Source organism: Caretta caretta, chromosome 2 (genome assembly GCF_965140235.1).
Source record: "Caretta caretta isolate rCarCar2 chromosome 2, rCarCar1.hap1, whole genome shotgun sequence".
NCBI classification, from domain to species: Eukaryota; Metazoa; Chordata; order Testudines; family Cheloniidae; genus Caretta; species Caretta caretta.
The window spans coordinates 265724011-265742400 of NC_134207.1; the positions used below are offsets into that span (position 1 = coordinate 265724011).

Sequence of the window (18390 nt, forward strand, 5' to 3'; positions counted from 1 at the left end):
ACCACACTGCAGAGGGTGACACCATTCCGCAGATTTTTACAAATAAAATGACACTTCCTTTACCTTTCTATCACCACCCTGCCCACAGAATTAGATCTTATTACATTATGCACAATCCTGAAGCACTTGCATGAGAGGAAAGTGATCAGGAACAGCCAGCATGGATTCACCAAGGGAAGGTCATGCCTGACTAATCTAATCGCCTTTTATGATGAGATTACTGGTTCTGTAGATGAAGGGAAAGCAGTGGATGTATTGTTTCTTGACTTTAGCAAAGCTTTTGACACGGTCTCCCACAGTATTCTTGTCAGCAAGTTAAGGAAGTATGGGCTGGATGAATGCACTATAAGGTGGGTAGAAAGCTGGCTAGATTGTCGGGCTCAACGGGTAGTGATCAATGGCTCCATGTCTAGTTGGCAGCCGGTATCAAGTGGAGTGCCCCAAGGGTCGGTCCTGGGGCCGGTTTTGTTCAATATCTTCATAAATGATCTGGAGGATGGTGTGGATTGCACTCTCAGCAAATTTGCGGATGATACTAAACTGGGAGGAGTGGTAGATACGCTGGAGGGGAGGGATAGGATACAGAAGGACCTAGACAAATTGGAGGATTGGGCCAAAAGAAATCTGATGAGGTTCAATAAGGATAAGTGCAGGGTCCTGCACTTAGGATGGAAGAATCCAATGCACCGCTACAGACTAAGGACTGAATGGCTAGGCAGCAGTTCTGCGGAAAAGGACCTAGGGGTGACAGTGGACGAGAAGCTGGATATGAGTCAGCAGTGTGCCCTTGTTGCCAAGAAGGCCAATGGCATTTTGGGATGTATAAGTAGGGGCATAGCGAGCAGATCGAGGGACGTGATCGTTCCCCTCTATTCGACATTGGTGAGGCCTCATCTGGAGTACTGTGTCCAGTTTTGGGCCCCACACTACAAGAAGGATGTGGATAAATTGGAGAGAGTCCAGCGAAGGGCAACAAAAATGATTAGGGGTCTAGAACACATGACTTATGAGGAGAGGCTGAGGGAGCTGGGATTGTTTAGTCTGCAGAAGAGAAGAATGAGGGGGGATTTGATAGCTGCTTTCAACTACCTGAAAGGGGGTTCCAAAGAGGATGGCTCTAGACTGTTCTCAATGGTAGCAGATGACAGAACGAGGAGTAATGGTCTCAAGTTGCAGTGGGGGAGGTTTAGATTGGATATTAGGAAAAACTTTTTCACTAAGAGGGTGGTGAAACACTGGAATGCGTTACCTAGGGAGGTGGTAGAATCTCCTTCCTTAGAGGTTTTTAAGGTCAGGCTTGACAAAGCCCTGGCTGGGATGATTTAACTGGGAATTGGTCCTGCTTCAAGCAGGGGGTTGGACTAGATGACCTTCTGGGGTCCCTTCCAACCCTGATATTCTATGATTCTATGCTCCCAGATAGTTGAGCTACACTGGAAAACAGCCTTCTTATTCCAGAATAGGAGTATCTAGATGGGTAGCTATACCAGTATAACGATAGTGGTTTACAAAAAGAAAAGGAGTACTTGTGGCACCTTAGAGACTAACCAATTTATCTGAGCATAAGCTTTTGTGAGCTACAGCTCACTTCATCGGAGGCATAAAAGTGGAAAATGCAGTGAGGATATTTTTATACACACAGACCATGAAAAAATGGGTGTTTATCACTTCAAAAGGTTTTCTCTCCCCCCACCCCACTCTCCTGCTGGTAATAACTTATCTAAAGTGATCACTGTCCTTACAATGTGTATGATAATCAAGGTGGGCCATTTCCAGCACAAATCCAGGTTTTCTCAGTGGTTTAATATACCAGTATAATTGTACTGATGTAACTAGTAAAAACCTCCCCTGTACACTAGCCCTTAGATGCTACCAGATGGGAATGGTGGCGTTTTACACCTGTACCCGCCCCTTCCCTACACTTTGTGGCAGTGTGCAAGGAGCAGTGGAATGGGGATCTATACATTCAACATGGTAAAGTGAGGAGACTAACATCAGATCAGGGGAGGGAGTTGGTAAGGAAAGGACAAGTTTTACAGAAAAAAAGAAAAGGAGGACTTGTGGCACCTTAGAGACTAACAAATTTATTTGAGCATAAGCTTTCGTGAGCTACAGCTCACTTCATCGGATGCAGCTTATGCTCAAATAAATTTGTTAGTCTCTAAGGTGCCACAGGTACTCCTTTTCTTTTTGCAGATACAGACTAACACGGCTGCTACTCTGAAACAAGTTTTACAGAAAGTCACAAAATTATTTGTCTTACGGCCTCGTGGGGCTAGTTCCTATTTTCTCCTTTTATTGTGTTCTTGTGAATTGTGCTGTTAATTTCTTTTTAAGGGTGGGGATGGGCATTGGAAGCATCTAGTATGGGAACCAGAAAGGAAAACTGATTGTAAACAAAAGTGAAAATGATCAACCTAATTGCATTTGCTATTTCCCCATGCCTAGACCTCACCCACGGGAATACCACAGAGGCACAGGTATCAGAGGGAGCAGATCCTAATGCAGGACGAGAGCCATAATTTGTAAAGTGCTGTATAAAAGATACCAAACACGTTATTAACTGGAGATTGTCATGACAGTTTATATGTCAATCACAAATCTCATCTATCTGCCATCACTTACTTATGACCTTAACTTTGCACACGTAACTGGGACCACCCCCATGCTTATAGCTAAGCACCCACATGTTTGCAGTATGCTAGAGGTATTTATAAAAGGCCCATCCTGTGGTAGCTTAGATACTTATAGCCCGATTTTTAAAAGGTATTTCGGCCCCTAGTGGGATTTGCAAGCGGGCCTAGGTGCTTTTGAAAATCCCACTAGGTGCCTTTCGAACATTCTTTCAGAACTCCGGCCCCTTGGGCCTTTACACACTAAGGCTGCCATCTGCAAATGTTTTTTTAGCTTCTTTGGGGGGTGTCCCCTGGAAACAGGCTGGGCCTGATGACCAGAAGGCATTGAGCAGCCAAGAATCCAGCTGAACGGGAGCCGTGAGGGCGCTCGGTGCCTCTGAGAATCAGGCCCCAGGCTCCTCCAAATACCAAGGCACTGAAAATCAGGGGCCACTTTTGAAACCCTGGGCCCAAAGGCCCATAACGCTTTGGAGTCTCCTGGCTGCTGCCGTTCTCAGCCTGTTTTTAGGGGCTGTTCGTTGGGCCCTGGCAGGCTGACCAGATGTCCCGATTTTGTAGGGACAGTCCTGATATTTGGGGCTTTTTCTTATCCAGGCTCCTGTTACCCCCGATCCCCCTGTCCCGGTTTTTCACACTTGCTGTCTGGTCACCGTGGCCCCAGGAACAGGGGCTGCACCTGTTGAAAGTCACAAGCCCCTGACTCCAGTGGGGCCCCTGCCGGACGAAAGTCACCCGCGCGTCTTTGCCAGCTGGGGCCCCGGGCCGGTTACTCGCCAGCCCGCCGCGGCTCACGGCCCCGCAGCGCCGAGCGGCGCACCCCGCCTTTGCTAACCCACCCCCGCGGCTGAGCAACCACCGAGGGGTGGGAGCGGAGGCCGCGCGGGGCGTGTCCGGCTCCGCGTCCCCAGGCCCGGGGAGCGCCGCGCCGCGCACAGGCTGGGTGCGGGGCCAGGGCGCACCTGGGGGCGGCTCCCCGCGCTCCGGCCCGGGGCTGTTCTCTAATCAGGCGCCGGCGGAGGAGGGGCCGAGCCCGGGCGCCGGGCGCGCCGCGCTGCCCGCCCCCAGCAGCAGCCATGGCGGAGGAGTAGCGGGGCGGAGCAGGAGGGGGCGGAGCGGGGCGCGGAAAGTTGCGCTGCCCGGGGCCATGCCCGCCGGGCGCTCGGGCTGGGGGCCGGGCTCAGCCAGCGGCGGCGGCCGGCGGGGATAAGGAGGGAGCCGGCGGCGGCGGCATGGCTTCCAAGGAGCGGCTGTACGAGCTGTGGATGCTCTACTTCGCCAAGGTGAGCGTGGGTCGGGGGGCGCCTGCCAGCCCCCCACCCCCCGCTGCCCGGGGAGGGGCGCCGGCCAACCTCCCCCCCCCCACCCGCGCCGCTTTGTCCCGGGGGGCACCTGCCCAGGGCGCACCTGTTAGCCGCCCCCCCCCCTCCGGGGCGCACCCCCCCAGCTCGCCCTGCCCGCCCGGGATGGGGTGGGAGCAGCCGCCGCCGGTGCATCCCCCTGCCCTGAGCTCACCCCCCGGCCGCGGGGGAGAATCCGCCCCCCTGCCCCTGGAGGCGGAAGTTTTTTTCCCTCTCCCCCCCCCCCCTCCCCGCCGCTTGGCCACACTTTGGTGCCGGTGCTTTGCTAGCCACGGGGAGCCCCCCCCCCCCCCCCGAGCCGCAGCCGGCGGCCCCGGGGACCGTGGGAGCCGCTCGCTCGCGGCCGGGGCGCTCCTGTTGGCTGGGGGTGATTCTTTCGCCTCGGCTGCCGCTGGACTCCCGGCCCCGGTGCCGCAGGCCCTGGCGACTGTTCCCCGGCGGGGGCAGAGGAGAGACGGGCTCCCGGGAATCCAGCCGCGCGGGGAAGTTTAGCCGCGCTCAGGTCCAGTGCCTGGGAGGTGAAGGAGTCGGCAAAGCCTCGCGGGGGTGAGGTCTTTGCAGGCGGAGCAGGAAGGAGAGTCCCCTAGGGCTAAAAAAAAAAAAAAAAAAGGGAAATCGATTTAAAAGGAATCCGGAGCGACGCGCCTCCCTTATAAACTGACACGGTTCACGCCGTTCGTTGCTCCGCCTGCCTCTGCCTCGCCCTGCCGGTTGGTGTGTGGTGTCACCACCAGGCTTTGCCGTTGCTGTGTGTGAACGAGTCTCCGCAAACACGAGGGGAACTGGGCGAGCGCACAGCGCTGCCGGATGCACAGGAAAACGGGGGAGGGAAATGGCCTAACCTCTCTTCAGTTCCAGTCATGGTGCTTTTGACAAGAGAGTAAAACTTTTTTTTTCAAAGCAGGAGGCTTGCTTCTGGGGGATGATAAATGCAGAGTTTGAGCGTGTATGTTGCAAGTAAAAATTAAAAGGGCACTTTCTTTAAAAGATCTTAAATTCACTATTTACTTTTGTTTGCTTTGTGCACTTCAGGTAGGCTAGACATTAAAACGTGGCTAGTCCGTTTCACTGCTTCCCCTCAGTTAGGCTTTTTGCTGGCGCTTCCTTTTGACTTTTTGTCTGCAAGGCACCATGCACCCTGGTGGTGCTTCGATGATGTTTGAGCTGCAAGTGCTCTGCAGGAATGTGTATTTGCTAAGCTGGTTCCTTTTTAGAAATTTTTTTTTAAAAGATGAAATGTTTTTGTTGCTCTCTTGTTTTGTGAAGATTCTTTTCCACAAAACATAAATGTTGCCCACATTTGAGCTGATGCTGTCCCTTTAAATGACCTTTGGAGTAGGAGACACTTAAACTGTCTCTTTAAGATTAATTTTGATCTCTGCCTGTAGAGCACTGTTTCGTAAAGAGGTGACAGGCATTGTATGTTCATGTCAACAAGATGCATGTGGGTTATAGGCTTGTTTAATGTCCGAGTCTTCCCAGAACTCTCTTGTTTTGGGTACTAGCTGGCATTGATGATTACATCTCACGTGTGCCTTATTTCATTCTGCTAAGGCAGCTCCTACAAGCGAACCCGGCCCCCTACAGCAGAGCTTTGTTTTAGTGCCCTAAACATGACATCTGCTGGGGGAATTCCTCCTCTGTTCAGGCAAGGAAGTTCTCTCCGCGTTTAGCCTGCTGATAAAGTCAGTTCAGTGTCATGGGGGAACACGGGATAGCAAACGGTCACTTCTTCACCTGAAGAAATCATTTGTAATGTGAAAGCATATATAGCCTTGGCCTTTTCTTTTCTAAAGGCGCAGGCTTGTATGGAATAAAAAGATTGAGCCAGCTGGGGAGATGAGAGCAGTAACAGCTAAACGTTCCCAGTTCCAAAATTGATTTTTCTAAAGGTCGAATTTAATCCTGAGTCCATGGACTGCAAAATGGTAACTGGAGTGCACGAGCCTGATTCTTTGGGGAAAGTTACCACCCTCCAAACCCGAGAACTTGATGAACCAGAGCTAAGATTGGTGGTTCACCTGCACCCATCTGAACAGGTTACAGCGAGATTGAAGCCTTCATTCTGTATCTGCCTTTCCCGTTGTGAGGATTGTTCTGTCTCTTCCTGCTGTGTTGCATCTTGCACTCGAACTGAAGCAATCTTTCCCTCTTGGAGGGAGAAGGTCAATTGACCGCTGTTAAGTCTGCAGGCTTGGACTCCTCCCTGAGAACCAAAAGAGGGGGATGTGTACATGCAGCAGAATGTCAGGGGGAGGGATATTACAGTTGACTTCAGTTTTTCTTAAAAAAACCAAAACCTCCCACCCCAAACCAACAACCTTTAAGAAATTAAAACGTGTAGAGATTCCCTGTGACAAGAAGAAAAGGAGGACTTGTGGCACCTTAGAGACTAACAAATGTATTTGAGCATAAGCTTTCGTGAGCTACAGCTCACTTCATCGGATGCATTCAGTGGACAAGAGTCACTTCCAAGCAAAAAACCACCCTTAACATTCTGGAAGGATGCACGCAGTGTTCTTTGTAAGCAAAGGGGGGTGGATGCTATCTCAAGAGACCAGGTAGTTATGAATCACAGAATTGACTCTGTGTGTGGTTGCTGGTCAGAGTTATCTGGGTACCTGATGGAGGAAGAGAGGAGGGAGGTGAACAGAGAGAGAAGTGGATAAGTAAAGGCATGGATGTCTGGGGACAGGGGGATGTATGGTACCTATGCCTTACTGTGGGAGATGTATTGATTATGTTGCATCTTGTTGAACCTCCGAGGAGGAGGAGTATCAATCTAGATTGTTGCAATGGCATCTTCTAGGTGATAAGCACTGATATCCCATGATGGTGGGAGCTCTGCTTAACTGGGATATGTCACCATTACCCTGCAATGTGTTAATAGGCATTAACAGCTCTTCCTGCGGGCTTCTGAGACCCCATGCTGGATAACAGGGAGAGCTGGAAACTGAATTTAAAATGCTATTTCTGTTTGCAGTGGAGGTGTCACTAATGTGCAAATACAACTCTTCAAGGGCCTGCAGGAGGCTATGCCGTTGGTTATGTTAATACTGGATTTCTATACACACAGCCTTCATATTTTACGGCATGACCTGCTATTTATGTATACGAATACTTGCAATTAAAGTCTCTAGGAATGTCTGTACACCTGTGTCTGACGCCTTTCCATGTTCCTACGATGTTTGTTACGTGAAAACACCAACTGCTGTTCTTGGGAGCATTGCTTTCCCCACTAGGAGTCCTCTGCTTGTGAAGATTTACTCCAGCCATGGTGCCCTGTGAAAAATCCCTCTACAAAATCTCTGGGGCTGCTATTTTTGGCTAGGACTCCGGTCTGAAGCTAACGCTGGGAATGTAGGCCAGTCAGTGCAACAGCAGGCCCTGTCTTCTGGCAACTGCCTTTGAAAGGCAGAGACAAGAAGCATGCAGAGATAGCGTTATCTCTCTTTAACATCCCAGTGGAATGCATGGCTTGCTAGCTTTGATCATCCGATTTGGGCTGAATATCAAATACTCCGCAGTCCGTTTCTCTTACATTGTCCTTCATTGTGTCAGAAAAATTAAAATAAAACCCAGGGGGCTGGTTAGGAGGCGAGGGAGACAAAATCAATGGGATGATGGAGATCAGCGAAGATGCCATGTGTGTCTACTAACCCACAGTAAATTGACTCTTTCCTGTTAAAGAATAATTAACATTGCTGATGGCTTCTCAGCTTGTAAAAATGCCTTTGTTCATGAGCTGTGTGAGTTCTTTAACAGATTATACTAAAGCCTTATCGAGCAGATGATGGATCTTCGGTGTTCTTCTTAATCATTTTCTCTCTGAGCTTTCTCTGTTAAGTACATTAAGTATTGGGGAGTGAAAAATGATCACTTATGTTGTATCATGCCGTCAATTAAACACATCACTGCAGCGTAGTGAAATGGGACTAGAAGTAAGTGGCCTTTGGGGAGGATGTGAGCTTCTTCCAGCCCGCTGACCACCTGACAAAACCCCAACTTCCGACGTTCTGTAGTGACATGATTAATATTACAGTAGTGCCTAGAGGCATTGAGATCAGAGTCTCCATGGTGCGAGGTGCTGCACAGAAAGACAGTGCATCTCCATCTAAATAGAGAACATAAGAACAGCCATATTAGGTTAGCCCAAAGGTCCATCTAGCGCAGTATCCTGTCTTCCGACAGCGGCCAATGCCAGGTGCCCCAGAGGGAATGAACAGAATAGGCAATCGCCAAATGATCCATTCTCTGCCACCCACTCCCAGCAGAAAGGATTAGCCTCATCTTGCAGATGAGAAACTGAGGCATGGGGAGGGGGTCACAATGTCAGAGTCCGTGGTACAGCTAGGAATTGAATCCAGATCTTAAGTCCCAATCCAGTGTCTTCACCACAGCTCTGCCTTTACTCTAGGTGAGGAAGGCTCTGGCTTTGTATAACAGCTTGCCCTATAAGCGCCTTGGAACTGGGCTGAGGCCTGCCCGTTTTGAAGAACCATGGAGAACTTGAACTAAGCTTCCTTTTCCATTTAGAACTAGGCGTGTGGCCATCTTCACGCACCAGTTGGCCTGGAGGCTGATGGTGAGAGGAGGACATCCAAAGTTTGTTTTTGTGGGGCTGCTAGACTCTGGTGATGGACTAGAAGGAGGCATTGACTAGTACCCTAGCATGCCCTTGTGGCTTCTGGCTAGTCTGAGCTTAGGGAGTTGCTGAAAGCCTGGAGGTGCATGGAGCTATACAGTCTCCTTTTGAAAGAGGAAACCATTCTGGAGCTGCAGGTCTCTCAGTGACTCTTGGCAGGACTCCGCTGTTTCTTGTCACGGCCCGTTGCAGCCACTGGCAGCTCTTATTAAATGACTGCATGCGTGTACCTTCTGTTAACGTGGACCAATCAAGTGTCCGATCAGCCAGGTCCATCTGCTCCCGGTTTGTTTAGAACTTGGTAACCAGATCTTGCCTCTTTAAAGGAGTTTCCGCTGCTGTTGACACTACAGGGCTGGGCTGGCTTTGTTCCTTTTCCCTACCCACCAAGGGAACTATGCAGCTTTGACAGTAATACAGTGGACAGGCAGGCACAGACAAGACTTAGTGTGCACAGTGCCTGAGGATGTCGGGCAGCTGGAGCGGGCTCAGGGGGTGACAGCATCTGCAGCCGAGCCCTCTCCTCTGACTGTCTTTGGAGCGTGTTTCTATTTTATCATGGCTCCCGTTTCCCAGACGCCCTCCCCTAGGTCTCGTCTGCATGGGCATTTTCTGTCTGTGCACTAGTGCAGCTCCCTGGCGGTAGCATGTGGAAAGGCGAAGGTGGACACTGAGCTAGTGGTGCCTGGCAGTCTAACCGCGTTGCCTCGGCCAGCTCTGAGCAGGCTTAGGCCTACACTGCACGGTCAGGTCTACATAAGCTGCCCTGCATCAACTTAGCCATGGAAGTGTCTTCGCCATCTTAGGCTCCCGCCGGCATAAGTGCCTTTCTGCGCCGATTTAGCCAAACTGCCTCCCCGAGCGCCGGAGAGTCCCGCTCGATGTAGTTGGGTCGGCCCTGTGTCTGTGTAGACACCGCATTGCTTGCGTCAGCTGTTCTCGGCTTTCAGGAGCTGTCCTGCAATGCCCCACGCGGGCAGAACAAGCGCTCCTGACGAGGATACGCCCCGCCGGCACAAGGAGCTGAGCGTGCACGCGTACCAGCGATTTAATAACCGCGGTGGCTGTGCGCCAACGTACGTTGGGTCAACGTCATTTTGTAGCGTAGACATGGCCTGAGTATGGCAGTGGTTAAAATTTGAGTGGCTTGTCTATCAGTAGTGGTAATAATCACGTTTATCACAGCGGTGCTGAAAAACCACCCCAGATCGGGGCTCCAGACACAGAGTGGGGGAAGGGGTAGAAGACACCAGCCAAGTGACAAATGTCCTCCTAGTTCTGAGATTTCTTTGGGTGGGTTTAGTTAGGGGAAAGGGGGAGAAATCCGCTAAATGGGAAAGGGGTGAGGATGACAGGGCAGAGGAGAAGGGGCTAAGAGGCAAGGTCTGGATTGAAGCTGAGACGGTACAAACAAGTAATCAGCACAGGGCAAAGTGAGTCCAGTCAAAGCTGTAGAAAGTTCTCTGAAGGTCACTTCTCTGGCTGCTTCTGCAGATGTTCCTACCGGCTGGGCCTTCCTGCAGTTTTTTCCTTAAGGCTGTATGGTTTGGGGGGAGGAGGATCAGGAGGTGGAGGGGAGTTGGTCTCCCCAGCACAGTCCTGGGTCTGAGAGGTGTGGCCCTGGCTAGGCCCCTTCTTACCCCTTCTCCTAGTGCAGCAGTGCCGGCTTTGGCAGCTTGTGTAGCTGCTCCTACTGGCTGGAGTCGCTGGCTTGTCCCTCTTCTGTTAATGGAGGTGCAGCTGTGTGATGTCAATTAGGAGCCAGCGGAGACCCGCCTTAGTGGCCTCAGGACTTAGGGCTGGTCCATTCTGGGAATGGACATTGGCATAGCTACATCTCTCAGGGCTGTAAAAAATCCCCAAGACGTAGCTGTCCTGACCTAACCCCCGGTGGAGGTAGCACCATCCATGGAAGACTTCTTCCAAGTTACCCCCTCTCGGGGAGGTGGATTAACTGCAGTGATGGGAGAAGCCCTCCCGTGGCTCTAGTGAGCGTCTACACGGATGTACTGTCATGTGTTTGTGCCTAAATCTACCTGTAAGCTCTGTCCAGCTTGCTGCAGGTGTTCCCAGCCTTGCTGTCTTTGCTGGGCTCAGTAAGCTGGAGAGCTTCCTGGGTTGGGTGCAGGTGTCCTGTGCTCGCTCTTTGGAAGGGATCCTTGCTTCAAAGAACCCTTACTTGGTAACCTTTCCCTTGCCCACGCGTACAGAAACGTATGGCTGCAGCTGTAGCAGCAGTCCCATCGGCAAACCGTCAAGGTGAATTGCGGCTCAAAACCACAGTTTGTATGCTTCGGTGCTTCCTTAGGCCTGCGGATGAAGTTCCCTTCCCCCGCCCTCAGCAACCCCACTTCATGTATGAAAAAAAGCCCCCGGTCCTTGCTTTCCTCTCTTAGTTGAAGGCTTTAAGTCCAGGTCTCTGGAGGACCTGTCTAGTGATGTCAGCAGGTGGGAGTTGAGATACAGCTCTTCTTGCTCCGGGGGAGTGGAGAGGGGATGCAGATTCTTGTGCTGTTTCCTGGGATCTCCTCACCACCCCCTGGGCTGGAGCTCAGGTTTCTGTTACCTGAGGCCTTCCCATGACCCGCCAGCTGAAGAGGGATGCAAGCATCTGGGACGAAGGGCGTGTGTCATGCAACTACGCCGAGGCTCCTTCAAACAACACTGGATCTCGTGTCCTGTGTTGCGAGGGACTGGATTGCTGCTGTGGCTGGTGCTGAAAAAGGAAGCACTCCAGAGACTCCGGTTTGCATGGACAGTGCCGAATGCGCCGTGCCTAGCACTGAATGCGCTCTGCCTAGTGCAGTGGAGTATCTGCAAGGCTACTAGAGATTATGGTAGCAACTAAAGCAAACCGTGTACAAAGGACAGTACATGTGAATTACATTTCGTCCTATTTACAGGTCCCCTCGTGCCGCCAGACTAGTGTAAAGGGGTCTTGGTGCAAGTCCTGGTCTAAATGGTTCTTTTTGCACAGGTATAACTCTTTTGGATCAAGGTGTGAATTTTTTTTTTTACTGCTACATCCTCAGAGTGCAGGCATTATACAGGTCTAAAGGTACCTTCTACCACTGTAGCTTATTCCCCTTCCCATATGGGAATAAACCGTACCTGTATAATGGAGAGGTATGCCACCTGGTAAAACAGTACAGCTGTGTAGCATAGACGAGACATAAATGAGAATCCAGTCCTTAGTTTAGTGGCTTGTCAGCTGATGCTCACAGCAAATGAGTTTCGTCTTGTGCAGTAAGCGCGGTTAGACAAATGCTGTACACGTCCAGCAAGGCGGGTGTGTTTTGCCAAGTTAGAATCATAAAATCTCAGGGTTGGAAGGGACCTCAGGAGGTCATCTAGTCCAACCCCCTGCTCAAAGCAAGACCAATCCCCAACTAAAGTTTCTCTCTTGTCACTGGTTCATATGTGCAGCTACTCTGTAACTCCGCAAACTACGTTGGCTTTCGTAAGCCATCACCACCGTGTCTCATCTGACGAAATGCCATTTAGTGTTGCCTGACTTGCTTTGTTTTGATGACTCCGTAAGTCTATTTGAACAGATTCATTTACGCTTGCGTTCTTTTCCAGACCTGTTTAATGTCTGGTAATTGCAGCTCCATCAGCCAGCGTCTTGCCCGAAATGCTGTGTCTTTTCAGTCCGTGATGAACACCTTGTTTGAATAATGAACTAATCAAAGTACATTTAGTCTTGGGTTACTCCCCAGTGGATAGTTGTCCACATCTCAGGAAAAATATCTCACAACTGGCACTAATTGGCCCCTTGTCACCCTTAACAGAGACCATTCTCCAGGCCCATTCAGCCCCCAAGCTCCCCTCTAGGTCAGGATGTAAGTACAGTAGAACCCTGTTTAACCGAGCCTCAATTATATGGCTCTGTATTTACCGAATCACCAGCCGCCTGGGGCTGACAGCGGCTGGGGGCTCTGGCTTTCAGCCCCCAGGCAGCTGGGGGCTCCAGATTTTCGGTTTTCTGATCTGGCCCCAGTCCCAATTAGGTCTGATATTTGGTGTCTCACTGTGCAGTGGTTATGAAGCTTGCAGATTAACAGCCTATGATGAATTTAGGCTGCAGATCTGTCTCGGCATATATCATACTCCTCATCATGTGCTGGTCTTCATCAGCACTGGATGTGCAGGACTCGGATCCTTCCAAGAGGGACTTGTCAATTACCGAACCAAAGAGTTTAAAACTTCTTTCTCAGGTGTAGTTCTTAAAAAAAAACAAAAAACAAACAAAAAAACCCCCTTTACAATGTAAAGGAATTACATCATAATGGCTACAGACAGACTCTGAATGAACAAGTTTGGCATGAAAATATAGCATAAAAATCCAGTGAGGATTTTGCACGCTTTGCTTGTCTCAATTATGCCCCCTCTGAATAGTGACAGCTACTACTTGATATTGATACAGAACTGCTTCCCCATTTTATTGTGCACTAGGACTACTGTAGGGTCCCTATTTTAGGAACTAATCGGGGATTGAGGTGCTAATAACAGGAAATTGAACATCTCAGAATTGCAGTGAGTGCAGTGCACAAGTTAACTTATTGCTCAGTGACAGAGTACATAGCAAATAGTTACAGACGTATCCTGTCTGATTAGTCTTTGCTGCCAAACTGCTCAGTGTTTTCAAACCAGTACAGCCGCTTGAAAGTTGGCTGAAGGATTGAAGTCCCATTGGGTGGCAGAAAAATGGTTCATATGGTGAGTCATTCGTAAGACTGATGTTCATAAAATTGGCGTTCGGTTGTCCGGGTTACTATGTCATTGGCAAAGCAAGCGGCATATGAATACAAAGATTTGACTAGGAGAGAATGGCAGGAATTAGTAGAGGTTTTGGGCGTGTGTGTGGCCGGGGAGTGGAACAGGGCTGCCAGTTGCATGTAGCCACATCTGAAGAGTTAAAGGTGACCCATTAATCAGGAAACAGAACAATGTTTTTGTGCCTTTTATCTACCGAAGGGTTTTCTTTACTACTGGTGAGGACATGCTGTACGTGTAAATGGCATCATCGTGTAATGAAGCCCATAGTAGACTTTATGGACTTTTGTTTCTCTCTTATCTGGTTATTTTTATTTGTATTGCAGTAGAGATCCAAACCGAACTGGGTCCTCACGTTAGGTGCTGTATTTACACGTTGCATACTCTTCAGGTCTGTTCCTTAGACCTTGTCTGACCACTCAAGTCACTGCTCTAACCATACCAGCGTACTGTGTGTAGGACAATAGGGAAGGTCTGGCAAGTGTCTGTACAGCACCTGGCTCGATGGGCTTCTGGTCCATGACAAGGGCTGCTGGGAGCTCCTACTATACGAATACCACAGCTGTGGACAAAAGAAAGGGAACCTGCCATACGAGCCTGAGACTGGGAAATAAGGCCCAGAGGTGAAACGAGTTGGCCTGTGTCTGTGTAGGTGAGCCGGGCAAAGCTTGGAATAGAACCCAAACTCCTGGATCCTAGCTCAGCACCTTCTCAATAAACTCCTCCTCCTTCCACCATTCACACTCGCAGCCCATTTGTTTTTTAGGGAAGAGATGATTGTTCGTAGTGCCTGGGAGCGTGGTGACTCCTACCATGTACTAACATGAGCTGGCTGTGGATTCTTCGGGGCTTGTTGAGTTTTTGGCATGCGGAAACCACCATGACTTTTCTGCCTGGCTGCCGTCACGGTTGACGTGTCGCCCATCTGCCCATGGTGGGGCACATACGGAGGTGTAACCTGCGGGTGCGCGTGCACGAAGCTCGTAGACTTTAAGGTCAGAAGGGACCATTATGATCATCTAGTCTGACCTCCTGCACAACGGAGGCCACAGAATCTCATCCACCCACTCCTGCGATAAACCTCTCACCTATGTCTGAGCTACTGAAGTCCTCAAATCGTGGTTTAAGCTGTCTGTGCTGTAAACACAAGGGTTGTCCCCTTCTTCTGAGCAATGCGGTGGCAGCTCTTTCTAGCTTCCTGCTTCAGAGACGCACTCCACCTGCTTCTTTAGATGAGACACATGGATGCTGACTGTCCTTGGTGCTGCTTCTCTGAAGGCAGAGCATTCTCAGTCCATTGAGAGAGCGCTTCTCCAGCTCCCTAACGTCCGCCTTGCTCCAGTCAGAGGAGGGTAATTAACCACTGGAGCAACTTGCTGAGAGCTCTGGTGGAAAAAGCTAATGTACTCAATGCTTTTTTTGCCTCTGTTTTCACTAACAAGGTCAGCTCCCAGACTGCTACGCTGGGCATCACAAAATGGGGAAGAGATGGACAGCCCTCTGTGGAGATAGAGGTGGTTAGGGACTATTTAGAAAAGCTGGACGTGCACAAGTCCATGGGGCCGGACGAGTTGCATCCGAGAGTGCCGAAGGAACTGGCGGCTGTGATTGCAGAGCCATTGGCCATTATCTTTGAAAACTCGTGGCGAACCGGGGAAGTCCCGGATGACTGGAAAAAGGCTAATGTAGTGCCAATCTTTAAAAAAGGGAAGAAGGAGGATCCTGGGAACTACAGGCCAGTCAGCCTCACTTCAGTCCCTGGAAAAATCATGGAGCAGGTCCTCAAAGAATCAATCCTGAAGCACTTGCATGAGAGGAAAGTGATCAGGAACAGCCAGCATGGATTCACCAAGGGAAGGTCATGCCTGACTAATCTAATCGCCTTCTATGATGAGATTACTGGTTCTGTGGATGAAGGGAAAGCAGTGGATGTATTGTTTCTTGACTTTAGCAAAGCTTTTGACACGGTCTCCCACAGTATTCTTGTCAGCAAGTTAAGGAAGTATGGGCTGGATGAATGCACTACAAGGTGGGTAGAAAGCTGGCTAGATTGTCGGGCTCAACGGGTAGTGATCAATGGCTCCATGTCTAGTTGGCAGCCGGTATCAAGTGGAGTGCCCCAAGGGTCAGTCCTGGGGCCGGTTTTGTTCAATATCTTCATAAATGATCTGGAGGATGGTGTGGATTGCACTCTCAGCAAATTTGCGGATGATACTAAACTGGGAGGAGTGGTAGATACGCTGGAGGGGAGGGATAGGATACAGAAGGACCTAGACAAATTGGAGGATTGGGCCAAAAGAAATCTGATGAGGTTCAATAAGGATAAGTGCAGGGTCCTGCACTTAGGACGGAAGAACCCAATGCACAGCTACAGACTAGGGACCGAATGGCTAGGCAGCAGTTCTGCGGAAAAGGACCTAGGGGTGACAGTGGACGAGAAGCTGGATATGAGTCAGCAGTGTGCCCTTGTTGCCAAGAAGGCCAATGGCATTTTGGGATGTATAAGTAGGGGCATAGCCAGCAGATCGAGGGACGTGATCGTTCCCCTCTATTCGACATTGGTGAGGCCTCATCTGGAGTACTGTGTCCAGTTTTGGGCCCCACACTTCAAGAAGGATGTGGATAAATTGGAGAGAGTCCAGCGAAGGGCAACAAAAATGATTAGGGGTCTGGAAACATGAGTTATGAGGAGAGGCTGAGGGAGCTGGGATTGTTTAGCCTGCAGAAGAGAAGAATGAGGGGGGATTTGATAGCTGCTTTCAACTACCTGAAAGGGGGTTCCAAAGAGGATGGCTCTAGACTGTTCTCAATGGTAGCTGATGACAGAACGAGGAGTAATGGTCTCAAGCTGCAGTGGGGGAGGTTTAGATTGGATATTAGGAAAAACTTTTTCACTAAGAGGGTGGTGAAACACTGGAATGCGTTACCTAGGGAGGTGGTAGAATCTCCTTCCTTAGAGGTTTTTAAGGTCAGGCTTGACAAAGCCCTGGCTGGGATGATTTAACTGGGAATTGGTCCTGCTTTGAGCAGGGGGTTGGACTAGATGACCTTCTGGGGTCCCTTCCAACCCTTATATTCTATGATTCTATGATTCCCTGTCACTTAAGCCTTTCAGTCGAGGCTGGCTCCCTTTCTTAAAAACTGGCTCTAGCTCGACCTCAAGAGATGGGCATGCTGCTGGAAAGGCTGGGGGAAATCCTCTGGCCTGGATTAGACAGCAGGTCAGACTAGATGATTGTAATGGTCCCTGCTGGCCTTAACAGCTATGACTGTTGAAATGCAGAGTTATCTAACCACATGTTTGTATTACAGTACTTCCACCTAATGTCTGAACTGAGATTGGGTTCCCCCTTGTTCTGGCTGCTGTACAAACACAGTGAGACAATCCCTGCCCCAAAGGAACTTTGCTTACCTTGGCTAGTCAGACTAAGGGAGGATTATAACCCCCATTTTATAGATGGGGGAGACTGAGACACCGAGATCAAGGACTTAATCCTGCAGAGGGCTGAGCACGCTGAGCCTGACCCAGCACTGGACTGCAGCCCATGCATGTCTCTTGAGCCTTCGACTAGTCAGTGGGAGTCTCACGTGCTTGGTTGGGTCAGAGCCAGAGCATGTTGCAACATCGGGCCCTAAGTGACCTGGCTCAAGGCCACCCAGGAAGTTCTGTAGCAGAGCTGGGACTTGAACCCAGATCTCCTGAGTCCCAGTGCCCAAACTCCACAGTGGACCTTCCTCTCAAGTCCATGCTACCTTGAGTTTATGTAGGCCTCGGCTCTCTGACGTTCTGCTTCTCCGGGAAGGCCACTCATGCTGAAAACCAGGAAGCTAGTTTTAGGGGCAAAGATGAATCCCTGAGTTGTCTCAAGCTCAAGTAATCTCTGCTTCCTGTCCCTCGGACTTTCCTGCCACCGCTCTGATAACGATACTGAGGAATTGGTCTCCTCCAGAAGTTCCTTTCTGTCCCTAGTAGCTTTCTAGGAATGGGCCTTGTGACAAAACACTAGGGAAGCAGCCAAGAGAGTACAGTTAATTAGAAGAATACTAAGGAAGCGTGTTTCCTGGTGCCTGGGGTCCTGGCGGTTCTGGTGGATGATACTAAAAGCCAAGTGCCCATAACCGCACGAGTCCATTAATTCTCCCTCTGACCTGTTTTAGCCCCCCTCCCCCTAATGTGACTGTGTGGAATATGCTTGCTGGTAAAACACCTGTCCGGGTCACAATCGCTATCCTGACTTCATGTCTCTGTGGAGTTGATTCACCTTTTAACGCATCTGATCTCTGGCCACAGAGTCCACTGCATGTCCTCATCCCGTAAGCCGGCTGCCCCCTCTCTCCTAAGTTGGTGCTGCATCCTCTCTCCGCTCGCTTTAAAAGCTCATCTGCACTCTCCTCCTTGGCATGTGAGGGACCATCACGGATTCACTTCTTCCACATCCGGCGTTTATACCACAAATATCAGCGAGGCCGAGGACTTGCTCTGCGCTCCCAGCAAAGCGGAAGCAAAGCAGGCCTGGCTTAGAAATGGTTTTAAGTAGGTGCCCCTGTCCAGGAGACTCTAGCACCGTCCGGGACATGGAAAGACTAACAGACTCAAGTCTGGCTTGGCTGGACCGAACGGTGTTATGGGACCAGGGCATCAAGCTCCGTGTAAGGCCTGTAGGGAAACAACTAACCAGCATCGTGGTGACAGTACAGTGCTAAGCTCTTGTAGTCTGTACAGGCTGAGGAGGTGAGCGATTGTCCAAGCAGTGTGACAGTGATGGGGTATTAAGGTCTCAGCAGTGGTGGTGTCTGCCAGACTGACAATCAAGCTCCCAAGGGAGCGGGTGGAAGCCCCTTGAGGAATGTGGCACCAGACCAGGCACCAGAGAAAAGGCTGCCTGGCCCAGTCTCCTCCTCCTGGTCCTCATGAGATGGCCTAGCGGGACCTGATATGGCACCCTTCCTCACAACCCTCCTCCCCAGTTCCTGT

The 18390-nt window shown here is 50.3% G+C and overlaps 1 protein-coding gene across 1 annotated transcript in view; it reads left to right on the top strand.

Annotated features, from left to right (window-relative positions):
- The first annotated feature begins 3614 nt into the window (after positions 1 to 3614).
- NBEAL2 (neurobeachin like 2) overlaps positions 3615 to 18390 on the top strand; it is a 180599-nt gene continuing 165823 nt past the window's right edge. The window contains exon 1 of the mRNA XM_075126070.1: positions 3615 to 3916. Coding sequence (XP_074982171.1) covers positions 3866 to 3916 — 51 coding nt within the window. The 5' untranslated portion in view covers positions 3615 to 3865. The remainder of the gene's footprint in view (positions 3917 to 18390) is intronic.